Raw genomic sequence first — 18,445 nt, forward strand, 5'->3', positions numbered from 1 at the left:
CTATACAAGTATACGCCATTTATTATCATATCCTTTACAACATCCATCTTTGGTCTGTCCTGGAAGCTTCAACCTCATCATCTATTTACCAACATAATCACTGTCCAGACTCTTAACATATCCAAACCATCTCAATCTGTATCCCTGCATTTAACTTCAAAGCTTACAAGACCTGTTGGAATTATTCCCGATTCTATCCATCCTCGTCACTCCCACAGGAAACCTCGAAATCCTAAGCTCTGCTACCTCCAGCTTTACCATTTCTAGCTAAGCTTAAACTTTAGATAAAGATCTGAAGTTTGTGAGGAGAACAGAATTAAATGAACAGGACAAAAATACACTAGTTTATTGGTTTAAGAGTAATCCAATATTGTGCACTGGTAAAAGGGAAAATGAGAGTCTGCTGATCTCAATAAACAGCAAAGTTTCCAGGTATGTGTGGGCACCTAATTTTCTGAAAGAGCATGTTTATTATCTCCATAGGATGTTAGGGAGAGAGTGCCACAGCAGGACCTAATGCGTTCAGAATAGACATTAAAGTTATCAAAATGTCAAAGGTCAAAAGAACTGAAATATTGGGACTATTCTAAAGCAGGTTGTGTAAAATAAAATTAACCTTATTTTCACAAGACCGAGAGTACAACTATAGAAAATGAGCATAAAAAGTTACTGCATGTTTCTGCAATCATCACAGTACATATGTAAAATAAAATAAAATAAAAAAAACAAACAACAGGATTTTCCAATATATCTAATTTTATCAAATTAATTGACCTATTATTATTGTCAAAAACTGTTAATTCTTTATATTCGGAGGCCAAGCATCACTGGTAAAATAATAAATCAATTCACAACTTAAATCTAATTATTTAAAAAAATATATATTTTTTAGCTTGAATCAAATTTTACTACGTTAGAGAAAACTTTTCCCATAGTTCTCAATAGTAACTGAACAAAAGTTGATCTTCGTCTATAAAATGATGAATTCTTTGTTAAAAAAAAAAGAAAAATAAAGGTACTAAAAGCCTTAATAAAATAAAAAAACTACTTTAAAGGAGAATCTGTTGATGAATGACCGCCGATTTCAATAAAAAGAAAGATTTTCAGGTATGTGTGGGGATCTTATTTTTGTAAGAACAAGTTTATTGATGAATCAATACTGATTGATCTGCCCAGCATACAATTTGATAGCGACTATTTAATGCTTGAAATCCAACCCTAAAAAATAAGCTTGTGTTAAAAGGTTAAAAGCTGTAGCTTTTAGGAGCCAAAACAATGACCTGACTTTAACAAACTCAAAATAGAAAAAGTAGCACAGACAAACCATGAACCAATCTAATTTTCTAAAATTCAACAATCACTGTCCCTGACACTCTCAGACTTTTGTTAAGACTACACAATGCTACAAGGATGCTTGTGTTTGAGCTGACTGATAGCAAGGCTGTATTATGTGAATTTTTTAAAAGATTTTCTTTAAAAGAAAAAAGAGCAGGGTCAGAGGAGGTAAAAAGGGGAAGCTTTAGAACAGCATAGAATGACAGAAAAATTAGCAACATAAAGAGCTTCAAATAAGTTCAAGAAGAGGACAGCATCAGTGTTAAAAAAACATCTTTTTCATCATTTGAAAAAAATTATATAGGGACTATAGCCATATAAACTGTGCGATTCATTTTCTGTTTTGTGTCAATCAAGGATGAATGAACATGTTTTTTCTTTTTTTTTTTGGCCTCCAGATTTTTCCAGGAAATGTTGCAGTTTGGAAAAAAGTAAAAATCTGAAAACCTTTTCTAGACATAGAAAAGGTAACAATGCTCCGATCTAAATAATAAACATTTCACTTCAAACAGAAGTTAGATCTTATGGTATAAAACTTAAAGAACTTTTAGTGGTAAAAAAGAAGACATTTTTTTCTCAGCTGAAGCTGATGAGGACATTTTGATAGATTTTTTGAACAAGTGTTTGTTTGCGTTCGTTTTTACAAGACTGATGGTTAAAATGTGATGCAAATGTTCAAGCTCAGAAAGCTGTAGCTCTTGGAGAAACAAAACAGAAATGTCAGTTTATGAGGAGTGTGTACAGACAAGAGTCTGGCGATACGATACACATCCCGATATCTCTCACGATGTGATGCATATTGTGATATATTCCAAGACTGCAACAGAACTGTGTTTTTTTTTTAACTTTTTTTTAAGGAGTATAAGTTAGAAAACAACTCTACCTGAATATGAATACATCTTTCATTGTAATAAAATTGTGAAATTCTTTTTATTCAATAACTGAACATTTACCACAAACTGGTTCTGTGAGATCTTGTTGTTTTGGTTGCGGTCTGAAGCTGCTCAAACACGACTCAGTGTGCTGCAAATTAGCAGCCGAGGGTTTAGGTGGAAAACAAAAACAAAGAACGCTCATAAATAATTAATTAAATATCATCTTATCTGCAATATATCACGATATATTGCCAAATCGATTTCCCCACACAGCCCTTCAGTTTACGTGTCCTCAGAGGTCAGAGAGGGAAATGTGTCACCTAAAACAATAACTTGTTTACACAAAAGAAGATCAAATCCAAATTTAGATCCACAAAGACACTAGAAGGAAAACCTCAAACCAGTTTAGTTATCGTCTGGTCATTTCGGTGATGGCTCGGCCAGATTTTTGTAGCATTTTCTTCAGAAACAGAATAAAAAAAATGTAGAGTTCCACTAGAAGACACCATTCAGCTTCCACATGTGTTCACAAACACACAGGAACCTTACCTTTCTCGGATGAATTCAGCAAGCTCCTTGGTTGCCAGCTGGCCGTGCTTCATGTTGTGATACAGCACGTCAAAGCCGGCATTCTTCTCCCCCTGCATACCAACACATATGTGGATTATGTTAGCACCGAGTCAGGAAAAAGTCAACTCACATCCTAGCATTAGACGAGAGTAAAGTCAGCTGGTGCGTCAGCATCACTCCATCCACTGTCACGGGTAAGGAAAATGGGTTTGTGAAGACAAGTTAAAAGTGGCCATTGATAATAAAGTAATAATGTCCATAAAAGAAAAAACTATTTTTTTTATAATTTATGTAATATCTGTTATTCAGAACTTGGTGCTTCACATTTATTTTTATTGCAAACTTAATTCTGTCAAGCACCTTTAATTATAATTTAATTAAGCCTCACTTTTACTCCTAATTTCTATTAAATGAACAATTTAAAAAAGGACTAAAATGATTAAAACTAACTTTTTAAAAGAAGGCTGGAACTGTCATTTCTGCAGATATCTCAGACTCAACTCCCACACATAGGGGGTGGACATGCCGTTTCATTCCACTGAAACTTTCCTCCGTCTGACATTTATCTGTCAAGCCCAGCAGCAGTGCAAACATGACCGTGCATCATTAAAATGTCAAATAAAAAAAACCCACAATAGCTGTTCTGGGGGAGAGTTGCCAACCTTGCAGCCAAACAGATTTAACACAAACCACCTCGCATTCATAAATGTTGTAATCACACGCACTTACGCACTGTAATCCACGCAAGTGTGGCTGAGACAGCAGCGCCAGAACACAAAAGGCCGCGGCTGCCTCATGGCTTACTTTCTTTCTGCCAACCTAACAGCCAGGCTGCTTTTGCAGACACAAACCCAGACAGCTGCTTTTCTGCACCTAAAAATATACCGTTGGAGGAGAACAAACTCTTCCCAGGTACTGGGGGAATGGCTGGAATGCCAAGGAGAGGGGTCGACAAAAAACCGCACGCAAAAACACAAACCCCACCCTGCATAGTAAGCAAACAAACCACACGTAGACTGGGCTCCAAACAGGCAGCACAGAAACTATCACTGGAAAAAAAAGGTATCTTTCTGACAGAGGCAGAGCGGGTCTGCACATGAAGCATCACAGCTGGCAGTCGCATTTTATTTAGACTTTTAAGTCAGTACATCAGAGAAAAATAGAAAAGAAAAATCCAACTGTGGTTCAGCTATGTTAAGGGGAAGATTACCCAAAATAGAAACTCAAGTTTTCACAAATGTTTCCTACGTCCCCCACCCTAACAATGAAATAAATCCAACAATTTGAGCCTTAAAATATTTGAAAATATTCACATTCACATAATGCAACTCTAAAAAAGATCAAATCCTTCTAAGACTGAGATTTGAACCAGTAACTATCTGGTCTGAGGTCGATGCCTCCAAGTATTAACCTAAGTCAGGGTGTCAACATTTTGTTAAAGAAAAGCTGAAAATAAAAACATTTTACTACAGTAAAAAAAAAACAATAATCTGTTTAGTAATTGAATCCAATCTCAGTAAATTAAAATCAAGCTTTGTTGTTTTACCCAGAAAATGGTTTCTACAGAGCATCAGTCCTTCATTAGAAATTCACCTTTGAGTTGTGGGTGGGAGCGTTGACGCAGAGCAATCCTACCCCCCCTTCCCATCACCCATAACTGAGCTTTATGCTGCAAACTCTCCTGCTAGCTTACAGCTAGCAACAAAAATGGCGAAAAGCATTGTTTACAGTTTTAAACCAGATGTCAGCTCAGACGAGGAAAACAAAGACATACTTGGATCCATTTGTCTGCAAGCGGATGATCACAATGAAGCGGACCAAGAGGTTTGTGGACCACCAATACTAGCTACTACATCACCACTACAACGGCTTTTTTTCATCTGCTCCCGATTCACAACGATTTGAGAAAAAAAAATCAGAAATGCAATTTTGAGCTTAATTTTCTTTATATATGTCTGCCATCATCAGAAAAATGTCACAGGACCACATTTTTTATCAAAATGGGTCTTTACACTGCCTGCATATATTCAGTCATCTTTTCAAAAAGGCAGATTCTTCCCGTTGGTGGATGACTTGTGTTGAAATCCGACCCTCACAACAGAAAGGTGAGCCGTCAGCTGAGCCTTCGGCCCCACACAGAGCTGAGCGTAGCACCTGTCCACCAATGCTGGCAGGCCGGCCTGTTGGCTGCAAACAAGGATTGCAAGTCGACCAAGGGGCTTAAAACTCACTTTAGCATTTTTTAAAGGGTCTAATTGTGATATTTAAACTCTTAATGTCCTTAATGTTATTTAATTTTAAATCTTTCCTTATTATCCGTCTCCACAATTGCCCTCAATGACTTCATGCTCATTAAACAATTATCAAGTACTTTCCGAGGCAAAATTCATTTCATTTTAGCTACAGAGGAATCAGTTCTGTTCACATTTAGGCTGAAATGCAGCACCTCAGACTCTGGAGGATCCACATGCCTCATACCACAGGGCTGACTAACACTGCAGACCCGTAAACAGAGGTTAAAGGATTAGGATCAGAACCCGAGATGCCCACATAACTAAAAAACCTGCTGGAATGAGTTTGTGCAGAGACACTATAATTTTAGGCTCAATCCTATCAACAACATAATTTTTACCCACTAATGTTAACACAAAATTCCAGTGGAGACAAATGAGATTTACAGACTGCCACAATTCACCCTCCCTGAACCGACTCCCTCCCTATATTCTTTGTGCCAACAGCTCGGGAGAAGATGTCTATAACATGAAAAAGAGTTGGAGTCTCACAGTTGAGCAAAGCTCATAGACCCATTGTGGAAGATTTAACCTTTAAGGCAAATTTTGAAAATACAAGCACTGAAAAACAAAAAACTGAACAAATCATATTCCACTCCCAGCAGCTGCAGCAGGGTTATCCTTACCGCTTTGACATTAATAAAAACAACTTCCTCTATCTCCAGACAAACAAGCCTGAGAGCCATGATGACATGAAAGAACAGCTTTATTCTGTGTCTCACTGGCTGAGTGAGGGTTAATGTATTTGAAAGAGTTACAAATATATTAAAAAAAATCAGTTTATATGTTTCAACTTAGCTGTTACCCTTTGCAAAGTGAAGAACTTGGACATCTTCCAGGTCAGAAATTAAAGTTTTTCTAGCAAATTCAACTACATTGTTATTTATATTTACTTGTCAGTCATTTTGAAAAAGGCTTTAAAAAAATTAGGTATTAAAAGTTGATGAAGGTTCCCATTCGTCCAGGCGACGTAGTTTTGAAGTTGAATAATGGCATCTGGACCTAAAGTCCAGGTGCCATTATTCAACTTCAAGATAAGTAGTGGACTTGGCTTAATTGGCTTCATCAGTCTGACTGATGAAGGCACTTGGATGAGTGGTGAAATGTTTCAAAGAGAGAAGTCCAGAAGCCATAACTCAAGTTCAAGATAAGTGTTTAAAGTTAACACATCTGCAAAAATAGGTTTTAGCAGAACAGCGTTCATTATTGATCTTTTTTTGGCACAATCTAGTTTTAAAGAAATCCAGTTGATTAGGATATTATCTAATCTCATCAAACATTTTTATTGCACGAGAATCAAACGCACGAAAGTCTTTCTTTTGTTGTAACCAGAGATAACAGCGTGGAGGATTGGGCAGACTTGTACCGGTTAAAATCTTCATGAAATTCAGTCTTTCATTACATTTTTGGTACAAGTTTATTACTAAAGTGGAAGACTAGATTGACAGCAATAAAAAGTCATTTTTTTTTCCTATGCTTCTCCTTAATTTTTTAAGTATTTTTTTTATTAATTTGGATTTTATAATAATTTCTTGTCTTGTTGCTCCATAGTATGCCACAGAGAGAAATCCACTCGACTACTACTATATAAGTTGATAGTTTGAAACCTGGTTTGGGTTATAAACAAAGAAAAAGGTCATGCAATGTCAAACCTCTGCCAAATACCTATGATTATTTTTTTTTTTTCTATAAAGCACTCTGGACTGTACATTTGGCCGCTCTTTATTGTAATACACAATAATATTTTAAATATTTCAGATGTTTTGTACAGTAAAAAATTACATGGCCATTTCACCAGAATATTGAAGGAATAAATTAAGATTTATATAAACAAACAATGAAAAATGCATGTTTTGCCACATTTGATTTAGTTGTAATATTGCAACAGTTATTAATCATAATTATAAATGTATAACTAATCATTGAAAATCCAGAGTTCATTTGAGGATATGTACTAGCAATAAAACTACATAATGCCACCATTTGATAATATATATGCCCTCTAGGATTAAGAGATTTACAATTCAGCCACAAGTGAAAAACCAAAAGGGACAAAACAGTTCCTTGTTTCAGAATCACATGCTTTTTTCTACAAAAACAAAAAGTCATGATGAGTGATCATACTCTTGGCTGGGACTCTGCTAACACACCAAACTAAGTGAAAAAGGTTTTTGAAAAAAGCAGATTGAAAGATGACACTCACAAAAGTTTAGGCCTGCTGGTTAATCTGAATGAACAAAACACCAGAGCTGCAAACCAGCAGACAGTCCTGAAGCGACTGGAAGCTTACCCCAAGCCTCAAGAAAAGGAAACATTTGATGTATGCAAACCCCCCTCATCTCTACCCTCTTGGCGATCTCTTTTTCATCAATTAAGTTGACCGTTTTGGTCATGCATGATGGGGTTCATTAGCATGAGAATGAGGACAAGGATGGGAAAGGAAGACCAGAGAACTTGGGGGAGGTTTATGGTGAGGTTGGAAAAATCCTCTGCGTTTTTCATGGAGCCTGACTTTTGCAGTGGAGAGCCTTCTCATGGATCTACTTTGGTGAGGTCAATAGAAGACAGACATAAATGTCATCTACCTTTAAATGTCATCCTCGATTTAATTTGATCCAACTCCTGGTCATTAACCTCAGTCACTATAAACTGGTTGTTTCAGTGACCAACCGTTTAAATAGATGTCAGTGTCTAACATATTGCTTTTGTGAATTCCACAAAGAGAACATAGTCACGGGAAAACAAAACCAAGAGTTAAAGATCAAAAGTTCAACTAAGGGTCAGATCTGCTGACCGTTGGCTAACGGATCTGGAGCTGCTGTAGAGAAACGTCATGAGTTCTTCAAAATTGTGAACAATATTCAAAAAATATTCTCAAATTTAAAAACTCACTCCAATTAAATTGGGTTTTTGGTGTTTTTTTTTTACATGTTCTTGTGTTATTTTTCTCACAATGAAGGACATGTATGAAGAAAATTAAGATTAAAATTGCATTTGAGTATTTCTTTATTCAAATTGTGAATCAATAAAAAAAATGTAGTTTGAAAAAAGATTGTAGCTCTGACATAGAATCTACAATTGGTGGGCCACAAGCTTCGTGCTTTGCTCTGTAAACAGAGGGATGATGGGAAAAGAGGGTGGGCTTACTATGCACCAATGGTCTCACCCACAACTGCCAATCTGCAACAACTATGTGGAAAATAATTACTGAAATAAGGATTCAAGTTTAAGCTTTGGTTTTTAACCTAAGTAAAAGTTCTGATGCTAAATAAACTGTCTTTAGCTGAAAATGTCAGTCTTTAGGGTCATTAAGAATCAAGATGGAAGATTATTTTATTTTTAAATGTTATTCCTGCTAAAACTAAGAATTATGAAACGGTCATCTTCTTCTTGTTGATTTATGAAAACAAATATCGAAGATAAAAATGCTTTGACAGATAAAGTAAAAAAAAAACTTGTTTTTTATTGGAGTAATAGGATCAGAACACCCATATTTTAAAGATAAATGTAGCAAACCACATTGTCAAATTGTTTTACTTCTGTTTTCAGTCCAAAGTAGGGCAGAAATGTGCCAAAAGATGTTCCTGTCACTGTCGTGAAGCTTTCGAGTCGCCTACTAACATGCCTGTCAGTGGTGCTGCGAGTTGTGCTGATTAAGACTTTTTCTGCTGACTGGGCAGGAATAGCAGAATGAGCACAGCTCTGTAAAGGTGTCAGTAATGTTGGCAACAGGTCGAGAGACACAGAAAGAAAGCATAATATATAAAAAAAAAAAAACTTGTTCTAAATGTATGACATTTGTTACAGAGGAAAGTTTAGGGTTAGAAGGGATTTTCTGTGGTCTAGATACCTGCAATTCTGATCTATGGTAGATTTTAAAAAGTTTACTATACATTAGATTCACAAAGAATGGCATCATGGATAAAACTTAAAAATACACCTTTTAATAATATTAAAAAAAACAACACCACTTATGTTTAGAATTACTGATATAGAAGCTTTAAAAAAAGAGGAACCACAAAAAAAGAATCCTAGTTTTGTTGAGCTGATTTACGGAATTTCCCCAAAAGAAAAAACGAGGGATTAAATTACAGAAAGACCTTAGAGTGAGGAAGCAGGCTGAGATGAAAACACAAGCAAGGTTTGTTTGTCTCTTTTCACACACTCTACTTAAGGCAAGTGAGAAGCAAAGTTTCACAAGGGGACAGTAAAAAATTACAAAATAAAAGTAAGTTTTACTGTTATTTTCTACAATTGTGACAGTGTCAGGCAGAAAACTGCACCTTTAGAATAAAAAGGAACAAATGCAAGTTTACAAATATTTTTTGTTGTCTCATTTTTTATTTTCACTTTTTTTTTGGTTGAAAAAAAAACAAAAAAAAGTAATTCCCCCCTTCGAATGATAGCTGGGTGGCACATCATAACCAGCCTTGAGTAGATGTGAAGACATTTTTATTAAAAAAGAAAATCCTTCTGGAAGGTCAACAAAAATGAGTTTTATCAACTGGTGCTTTTGCCAAAAAAATACTATTTACAAAAATGTAATAAAAGCCACAAAAAAAGAGGAGGGGAGGATCTAAACTGTAATAACTTCATTGCAATCTAAATTGAAAATACAAGGATGTCAGAAGAACTGAACCACAAATGTTAGGTATTAAAAAAATTTGAAGGAAAAAAACAAAACTGTTAGAGGTTCAAAAATAATATCATCGGTAAAGTAGATGCCAGGTCGGACGAGGAAAACACAGACTTACATGGATCTATTTGTCTACAAATGGATGCATCAGAACGGAGCAGAGCAATTGTAGCACCTACATCACATCTACATGCTTTTTCCATCTGGATTTTCTTCGACTACAATTTGAAAAAAGAAATACTCAAAAATGCTATTTTAACCTTAATTTTCTTTATATGTGTCCACTAGGGATGCAACAATATTCATTATAAAACCGAACCGTTCAATACGCGTTGGACAATTCAATTTGACTTCTTCACAATACACAATCTACTTATTCAGTACCATTCTGAGGTGAAAAAAAATCCCCGCCCACTCTCCCCTTCCTGCCAGAAACTACCTTGCCCCTCCTATGGTAGTTGGATAGTAAAAGTTTTAGCTAAATGCTAAAAACAACAGAGATGCTCCTTTTTTTGCCAAAAAATGTAAAAAAAATGTAAAGGTACATGAATAAAGGACTGACAGCTGCACTTTACCTGTGTTGCTGATATTTATTTGGACAAGTAAGTTCAGTTCTAAATATTTTTAAAATGGTTCAGTTTAGATTATGTTTGACATCCAGCCGTCAACATTTTAGAGAACTGCTTAAATTGTTGCAGTTGTTATAAGTTGTAATGTTTACAAGTGTACAAGAGTTCCATTTAAATGTCATTCCGCAATAATTGCCAAGAACTGTGCACTTGAAAAAAATCGGAAATTTTTGTTATGGCATTTCTCTTTGAAAAATAAATCTTAATTTGTGGAATAGTTGGATTTCAGGGTTTATTTTTTCTTGCTCAAAAAAAAATCAATCGAGGTACGTATCAAACTTTGAGCAAACTGTATCATTGCATCCCTAGTGTCCAACATCATGACAAAAATGAGAAAAAAAATGTTAACAGGAACATGTTAAAAACTCAAAAAACCCAAGCACTGAATTGTTGCCAATGGGCTTTCCCTGTGAGCACAGCACTGTGGTAGCAACCAGGAGAGGACAGCAGGTCATGACTGTGGGCAGCTGTGAGTTGGCTTCAGCCAAGCAAAGGAGAAAACGAGTATCCTGTTCCCACCAGGTCATGCTAGCTAACCGGAGGTTTGTAATACACAGATTTCAGGTAGGAAAGCAGTTTGGTTGGAATAGATGACAAATATTTGAACAAACATGATCTTTTGTAGGGAAGTGATGTTCATTTTTATGGTATATGGAAATGTTTGAGTGTTTTACAAACTGCATTTAGTGTTATCTTTTTTTTCAATTTCTTATCACAACTATACTTGAAGCTATAACTCATACTCAGAAACAGATCAAGCTAAGCAAAAGTTATTTTCATAGGAATACTGTTAGATCATATGCCAATTAAGTACAACACCAAAATAACAATAAAACTATTTTCCTGATAGATGACACAATTAATCTACTATAACTCATTCTCTAACTAGATCATCTTATTTATCAGAGTTTATTCATTCATTCTCAAATCTTGACAAATGTCTTTACAAATCATTCTAGACTTACACAGCTCAACTACATTTTTAGACTAAAATCAGCAAAAATCAGCAGCACAAATTCACACCAGTCTCACACAGCTGATTAATGACTTATTAATCTTATCATTTATTGGAAAATGTCATTTAAGTAAGGGATAATACCCGACGAAGTGTGCGTTATGAGAAATTAACGCACGACGCGGAGGCCTAAACCGTCCGACGCGAAGCGGAGGACTGTTGCCTCCGTGAAGTGCGTTAATTTCTCATAATGCACTCTTCGGAGGGTATTATCCCGCTTATACCATGGTCTTTACAAAATAAATAAACATTTAATCAATATTTAGTACTTTATTCTTGTTATTTCTTTGGTTTAGCTCATTTTTTCACACAAAGCGGACTATTTGATCATCCGTGATGCGGTTTGTTGTCACGGTGACATGAAACACGGCATGAAGCCTGAAGCCGTTACAGACCTCAGCTGCAGCGGTAAAGTGTCGCTGTTTTGAAAGAAAGACCCGGACAAATTAGGATATTTTTCTTCTTTTTCTGACGTTAATCCTTCAGTGAGCAGCTAGAACATATTCAGCTTCTGTCTGTGTTTCATTTCACGGCAGGTTCGTTCTTCTGAGCTGCTCTAAAATGAGAAACTCCCTCTTGTGGTGAAACAGAAGACTACACCTCTCATGTCGAGTGGTGTTTTATTAGAAGGAGAATAACCAATTTGTCAATATTAATTTACCTTACAAAAGGAGAGGAATATAAATGCTGGTCGCTACAATAAGTTGAATAAAGCATCAGTTCAGAGATAAAGTTCATCCATTACTGCTTGTTTTGTCCAGACAATGAAGGAAAATGTGTTTTAAAGAAGCCTGCGCAGTGATATCGAACGTTTGGTCTGTGTGACCGGAACTTCTTTTTTAGGTGTGCGTTATTACTGTGCATTATCAGTTTTTAATGCACACCCAGCAGCCAATCAGAATCGAGTATTCACCCAGACCATGGTATAAAAAGGAGTTAACTGATTACTTTTAACCGAAGAACTTTTGAGTTTCAAAATAACTCTCTCCTTTCTAAAATTGTCTTCTTAATTACAGTTAAATGTGAAAAATTAAACCAAAGTCTTTCCAAGAGCATGAAAACAGAATAAGAGAAGTAGGACACACCTGAAATAGATGTAGCAGGTGTAACAGAAAGAGCAGAGAGAATATAGAGGCCACAGAAAAAAAAAAAACAAGAAAGACAGATCAGAGTGGAGGAAGATCCTCTAAAAGCAGGAAAATCATCTGGAGGATTGACGCGGTGCGAGTGGGATGAAAGCCACAATCCCTCTGAGCCACTTTACACGGTCATGCAGAGCAGCTAAGGAGGCCAATATTTAGAGCATAAAGTAAGCAAAATTACTACATTTCTTAGTTCATGCTGCTACTTTATATTAGAGGGTGAAACTGAAAGACACTGCACAGACCACAGGTCTACAACATGAGGCTCTGGAGCCACATGAGGCTCTTTTACTCCTCCATTCTGGTTCTTTGGCTTTGAAGAAAAATTATAAAAATTATGGATTTGTGGTTTTACTAACTTGTTTAAATTCATTAGGTTTTGTGGTGTTTATTTATTAGAACAGGCACAATTTTCTGCAGCACAACCGTGTCTAGTTGCTGGTTCAGAGGCAAAGTTCTTTGAGTATTTTACTGCATTTACATGTATAGATTAATTTAAAATTGGATTCAAGATCAATGTTGTTACGTTCATTTAGTAAAAAGAGGAAAAGTCAATGATAGAAAATACAATTTTTGACTTGACTTTTTTTAAATTTTAACATAACATATTTTTAGCCAGTGAAGTGTAATTTAAAGGGTCTCACTGGGTTGTGGTCAGTAACAAACTGGGTCAAATGGCTTTTTTAGTGTAAAAAGTTGCAGCCCCCTGGTATGGAGTAAAAACTTTTATTTTTATAACAAGGCATCCTGATGTTTAGCTCTGAAGCTAGACATAAGAAAAGATGAATTTGTGGTTATGTCCCTTAAAAAAAAAAAAAAAAAAACTTTATTTGACTAAAAAAAGCATTGTGTATTACTGAACTCTATTCACTTTATTTCATTGAACGGCCAGGCTCTAAATTTGAAACCCAAAAAGAAAGTTTTAGCAAAAATGATAAAACCTAACTGTACAAAACTGCAGTACAAGTGACTGAATATGTGCAAAGGTCTGAATAAAGAGACAAACTGTTAACAATTTAAAGTGAATCTAGAAAGCAGCAGGGAGGCAGAGACAACTGTCCATAACAGAGAAAAGTGGAGAGCTGAATGAATCATAGCTGTGATTCAGCAGTGACGGAGAGAATAAATGATTGTGGTTAGAGATCAGTGATTACTCTGTTTAAAAGCTGTCAAGACACTTACCCAGAAGTTGTCCTGAAAGGCCATATTTACTCAGAGTTACAGCAATCTGTGCAAAAAAACAAAGAAAAGATCCATTAGAAATGACAAGCAAGAGAAGATTCAGCATTTTTGGACATTTCTTCATCTTTCTGGAAGAAATGATAAAGGGAAGTTTGTCTGTGTTTTGAAGTAGTTCATAAAACGGTTTTATTATTATTGGTTTTGTTTCTGCACTCAGATAAAAGCCATCAACCTGTCAAATCCTAATCTTTTACAAGACTTTTTGATAGACACCTTCAGCAAAGGAAGCGGGTACCTGGGAGACAGGAAAGACAACTTTAACAAATGACATCAAAGAAGAAACACAGCAGATGTAGGATGCCGATGACGGAGCGGGGAGGGAACACGGAGGAGGAAAGGAGTGAAGGGAGAGGACAAACCGTTTAGAGTGAATGAGGCAGAACAAACAAAAACCAAGAGATGAGGCGGTCTGTTATGATCGGCTCAGAAAATCTTATTTTTGGTGTTTTTAACATGTTCTTGTGGCACTTTTCTCATGATGGAGGACATATAAAAAGAAAACTAAACTTAAAATTGTAATTCTGTGTATTTCTTTATTCAAATCTATGTGAATCGAGAAAAGACCAAAAAAATTAGAGTTTGAAAATAAAAATGGTTATGTAGAAAATATGGTGCCCTGTTCCATTCTGTTTTTAAAATTGATCAAAAGATGATTGGAGTAAGTCATTAATCACTGCAAGGCACTGTATTTCATATTCCATAAATGAATAGGTTATAGTCCTACTAACAAACTACATGCTACAGCACAACATGTGAAATATTTCCATTCAAATAATCTAGTGAAGTTGGATTTCATGCTTGCATCTCATCTCAAATAGTCATGAAGACCAGAACGAATTACCCAACTATCTCTGGTTTTTCCCTGTGTTGGCATGGTCTCCAGTCAGGCCGGGAGACCTGGCATGAAGCGGTAGCGGCACAAATCCGGACAAACCCACAAACTGACACACCTTACACTTTTTTAATTAGCTCAGCAGTGGGGCTGGAAACCACACAACCGAGTCTCTGTTTGGCAGATCGGTGAGCGGAACACAAAAAAGGAAACAAGTCAGGGAACATTAAAGCAAATCTGACAAATCAATGTTACAACAGTTCTACTCAAAATTGAGTCGTCAAAGAACAGTTAAAAACAAACTCGCAGCCTTTCATTTAATGAAAACTTAAAGCACAAAAAAACTAAAAAGCCACAGATATTCGATCTGAAAAGTGATCATGCTCATCGAACCGGCTAAAAAGACCAACACACATTTCTCAACTATTTTTCCATGAGCCAATCCCATGACTTGTTCAAGGTGAGGTTGTTTTGTCGTCCTGTTCTGTTTCAAGGGTACACAGAATGGATGAAGAATGGAAGTTTTCCGTTCCACGGCTCACTGCGCAGGTATTCATGGAGCTGTATTGACTGGTGAGTGTGCATCTGCAGATCTTAAATGTTTCCTTTGATAACAGTCTGCTTGTAGCAAAGCAAAAGATGCACCTTAGCAAAGTAAAAGAGGTTATATAAAATATTTTTTTTAATTAAAAAAAAAGGTTTTTTAAATAGCTGAAAGAAGTATGATAAACATAGCTCTCATTCAAATGGACGAGGAGCTCCACTTTAGAGAAAAAACAATGAAAACAGGAAGATTATTTAGTTTAACATTGGTTTTAATAAGGATAAAGATCAGTGAAAAGAGAATATTCACTTGTTCCTGAAGGTTACAGCCTGGTCAAAACCAGATACTTATCTGGTCAGTGATGATCTGGCACTGGTAACTGATCAGTTGGTGGTGGCAGATGTTAAGGCAACTCATTCATCTTATACTAGAACCACATTAAAAAAAAAAAAAAAAAAAATTACTGGAACATCTAGCGCAGCCCCTTCCAGGACACGTATTAACTCACTTACGTAATCTTCACACGTGGCTCACTTATATTTATATTTGATGTTATGAGAGTAATATCTCCGGAGTCATATGACCCTTTAGGAGCACACACTATGACGGACGTGATGAAGGAAGACAGCAGCACTTTCCTGTGAAGGGGTGAAATAAAAAAGAAAAATATGGACAGAAAAAAAACTAAGTACGGCTGTAGTGCTACAACTCCTCAAATTTCACCTCAGCTTTCTAAACGCTTACTTCCGTCCCTCTGTGACATAGTTTGATGACTTGCTGTCTTGCATTATGTCGAGGAGAAAAAAAAAAAGAAGAAAATTAGACAAACTTTTTATTATTGTCTTGATGCAAATAAGAAAAATATCATGAAGTTTATTTGTTTTGTACTCCACCAGCTAATAGCATAAACAACACATCATGGATCAAAGCTGAGTCCCTGATTGGTTGACACCATGGTCTTCTTTGTCAAAGATGATATCTTTTAACTCTAGACATGCCGAAATGCCCAAATTGCGCTGCTGCCAGGTCAGCATGCTGCGATTAATAATGCCACATGGTCACTGATTGCATCCACACATTTACTTAACATTGAAACTGGACACCTCGACACAAATTACTATGTGAATGCAGGTTCAGAAAGCTTCTTAGCCTTAAAGTCAATGTTCTAAGTTAACGTTCTAAAGTCAGAGCAATTAAAGTGCACATTCATACTTTGCTATTTTACCACTCTATCCATAAAATAACAAAGCATAGTGATTTTTGCCTGCATTCCAGCATTGCTTTGTGAGCATGTTTAGATCATTTTCTGCAATAAAAGTGGAAAAAAATGTGTCTCCTGCTTTTTTTTATATAAAATATACTAGAAATAATGAGTCTGATTTCCATTTTTCCTTTTCAAAATAATAATTAAAAAATAAAGAAATAAATAAAGTTTATATGTAGATATAATAACAAATCAAATCAATGTAATAAAAGGTAGAACTAGAAATATATTAATCTGAAATTGAAATCACAGCAATTTTAACCCTTAAATAAATATTAACCAGCCAGATTTTGATGCCAGAATATGCAGGAGGCTCTAGTCCTGAGCAAACCACCAGATGGTTTTCAGGATGCAAAAATAAGGTGGGGGCAGGAGGAGAACAACATGGAACAAACATGCCAATGACATTGAGGCAGACAAAGCCACATGTATTCTTATTGCAGCCCGATGGGCCTTGCTTGAGGTAATTAACCTTTTGTTTTAAATATAGAGCAATCCAGAAGGACAAAGACAGAGTAGTGTGTGGACCCTATGTGGATACCCACCATGAGAGCATGGGAGCACCTCCATATGCAGTTGGGGCAGACAACCCCCAGAGAACAAATGGGACATACTGAATGACCTTGATATTTCATTTTCTCCAAGTCAATTTTTCATTCAGAAAAGAGAAAAAAAAAACTGTGAGGGAAACAGTAAAGGTATTTCATAAAAATGCATTTAGTCACCATGTTTGTTACATGGGGTGAACCCTGTGAGCCATAGTAACCAAATATTCACAAAAAAATCCAAACAAATACACAGGAAGAATCTAATTTAAGACTTGACATTTCAAAAGGTCATTACTTTTGAGTTATACCTCCTCATTTCATTATCTCTATCAGACATCATGGTGTCTACAATGGAATTAGTTTCCATCAAAACATACTCAAGAAAAATCTGAATATGTAGAATGTTTTTTACCCAGATAGACATCTTTAGAAAATCCTGTTGGCTTAAAGCATGCGCAACTAATAGACCAAATGTTAAATCATAGTTGACAATTCACATTTTAACTGCACCAATAGTATTTGTTTGTCAATGGACAGCAAAACAAGACTTAATGAGTATTGCTATAAATGTATATTCCTCATAAATATATACATTTTCTTTTACTACCCAAATTACACGTTTTTTTTTTTTTTCTGTGGCTTTTCTTTAGAAATTTAAGGGAGTATTCTGAGTGGAAAAGTCCATTGTTTCAGACCTAGTCCACTTAATTTGGTCCTAATCGAGTCTGTATTTAGACTGCCGTCTACTGGAGATTTATGTTTTGGACCAAACCTTGTAAACAAGACCACATGCCTAAAGATCTCTTCAGTCAAAGGCCAGGAACTACGAGGCAGGTCAAAACAACAAGGGAAAGTCAGAGGTGCCTTGTCGGAATAGCTAACTTATTAGAACTTCATATTTTGATTACCAGTTTTAAACGTCAGGAACAACCATTTTTACCTGTTACTTTGGTACAGCTGGCCCCCCGGTTCACCCTAAGCAGACCAAATGTGTCAAGACTGAATACACCCAAAGTTAAATTAAGAAAAAAAACAAATGTGTGTTCCTTTTTTTTAATGCAGGATAGAAATATGGAGGGGAATGTGAGACATTCAAGTGTCGCACAAAAGAAAGTCAAATTTTCATTTTTTAGAAGGATCATAAAAATGTAACAAACAGCGATCCAGAAAATGCCTGTACGGTAACCTTATCAGTGAAGGCACATTGACCTCCTCCTCTGCCAACCTCAAGTATCTTGCCAACACATGGTCAGTTGCCAAAAAAATTTACGACTAAAACCACACAGAAGAAAGCGAAAGGAAAACAGCTCGACTGGCAGATGTCTCTCTGGAGGAAGAGAACACAAACTCCTCACCAACTCCATCCACTTCTCTTTATTATCTCACAGCATCAACAGATGCAAAGAATTGCAAACAAACCTGCTCACAATATAAAAAAAAAGGCTCAGGAAATCAAACAGAGAAATGTGAAACATGAACTTCAGATATAGATGCTTTAATCAGAGGCTCAAGAAAAAAGAAA

General features: G+C 36.0%; 1 protein-coding gene across 1 annotated transcript in view; it reads right to left on the reverse strand.

The window, feature by feature from the left end:
* Window positions 1-18,445, reverse strand: part of fcho1 (FCH and mu domain containing endocytic adaptor 1) — a 48,824-nt gene that overhangs the window by 22,896 nt on the left and 7,483 nt on the right. The window contains exons 2-3 of the mRNA XM_024278634.2: window positions 13,676-13,721; window positions 2,760-2,851 (exon numbers count right to left, since the gene is read on the reverse strand). Of these exons, the coding sequence (XP_024134402.1) occupies window positions 2,760-2,851; window positions 13,676-13,699 (116 nt within the window). The 5' untranslated portion in view covers window positions 13,700-13,721. The remainder of the gene's footprint in view (window positions 1-2,759; window positions 2,852-13,675; window positions 13,722-18,445) is intronic.

This window comes from Oryzias melastigma, linkage group LG4 (genome assembly GCF_002922805.2).
Source record: "Oryzias melastigma strain HK-1 linkage group LG4, ASM292280v2, whole genome shotgun sequence".
NCBI lineage: Eukaryota > Metazoa > Chordata > Actinopteri > Beloniformes > Adrianichthyidae > Oryzias > Oryzias melastigma.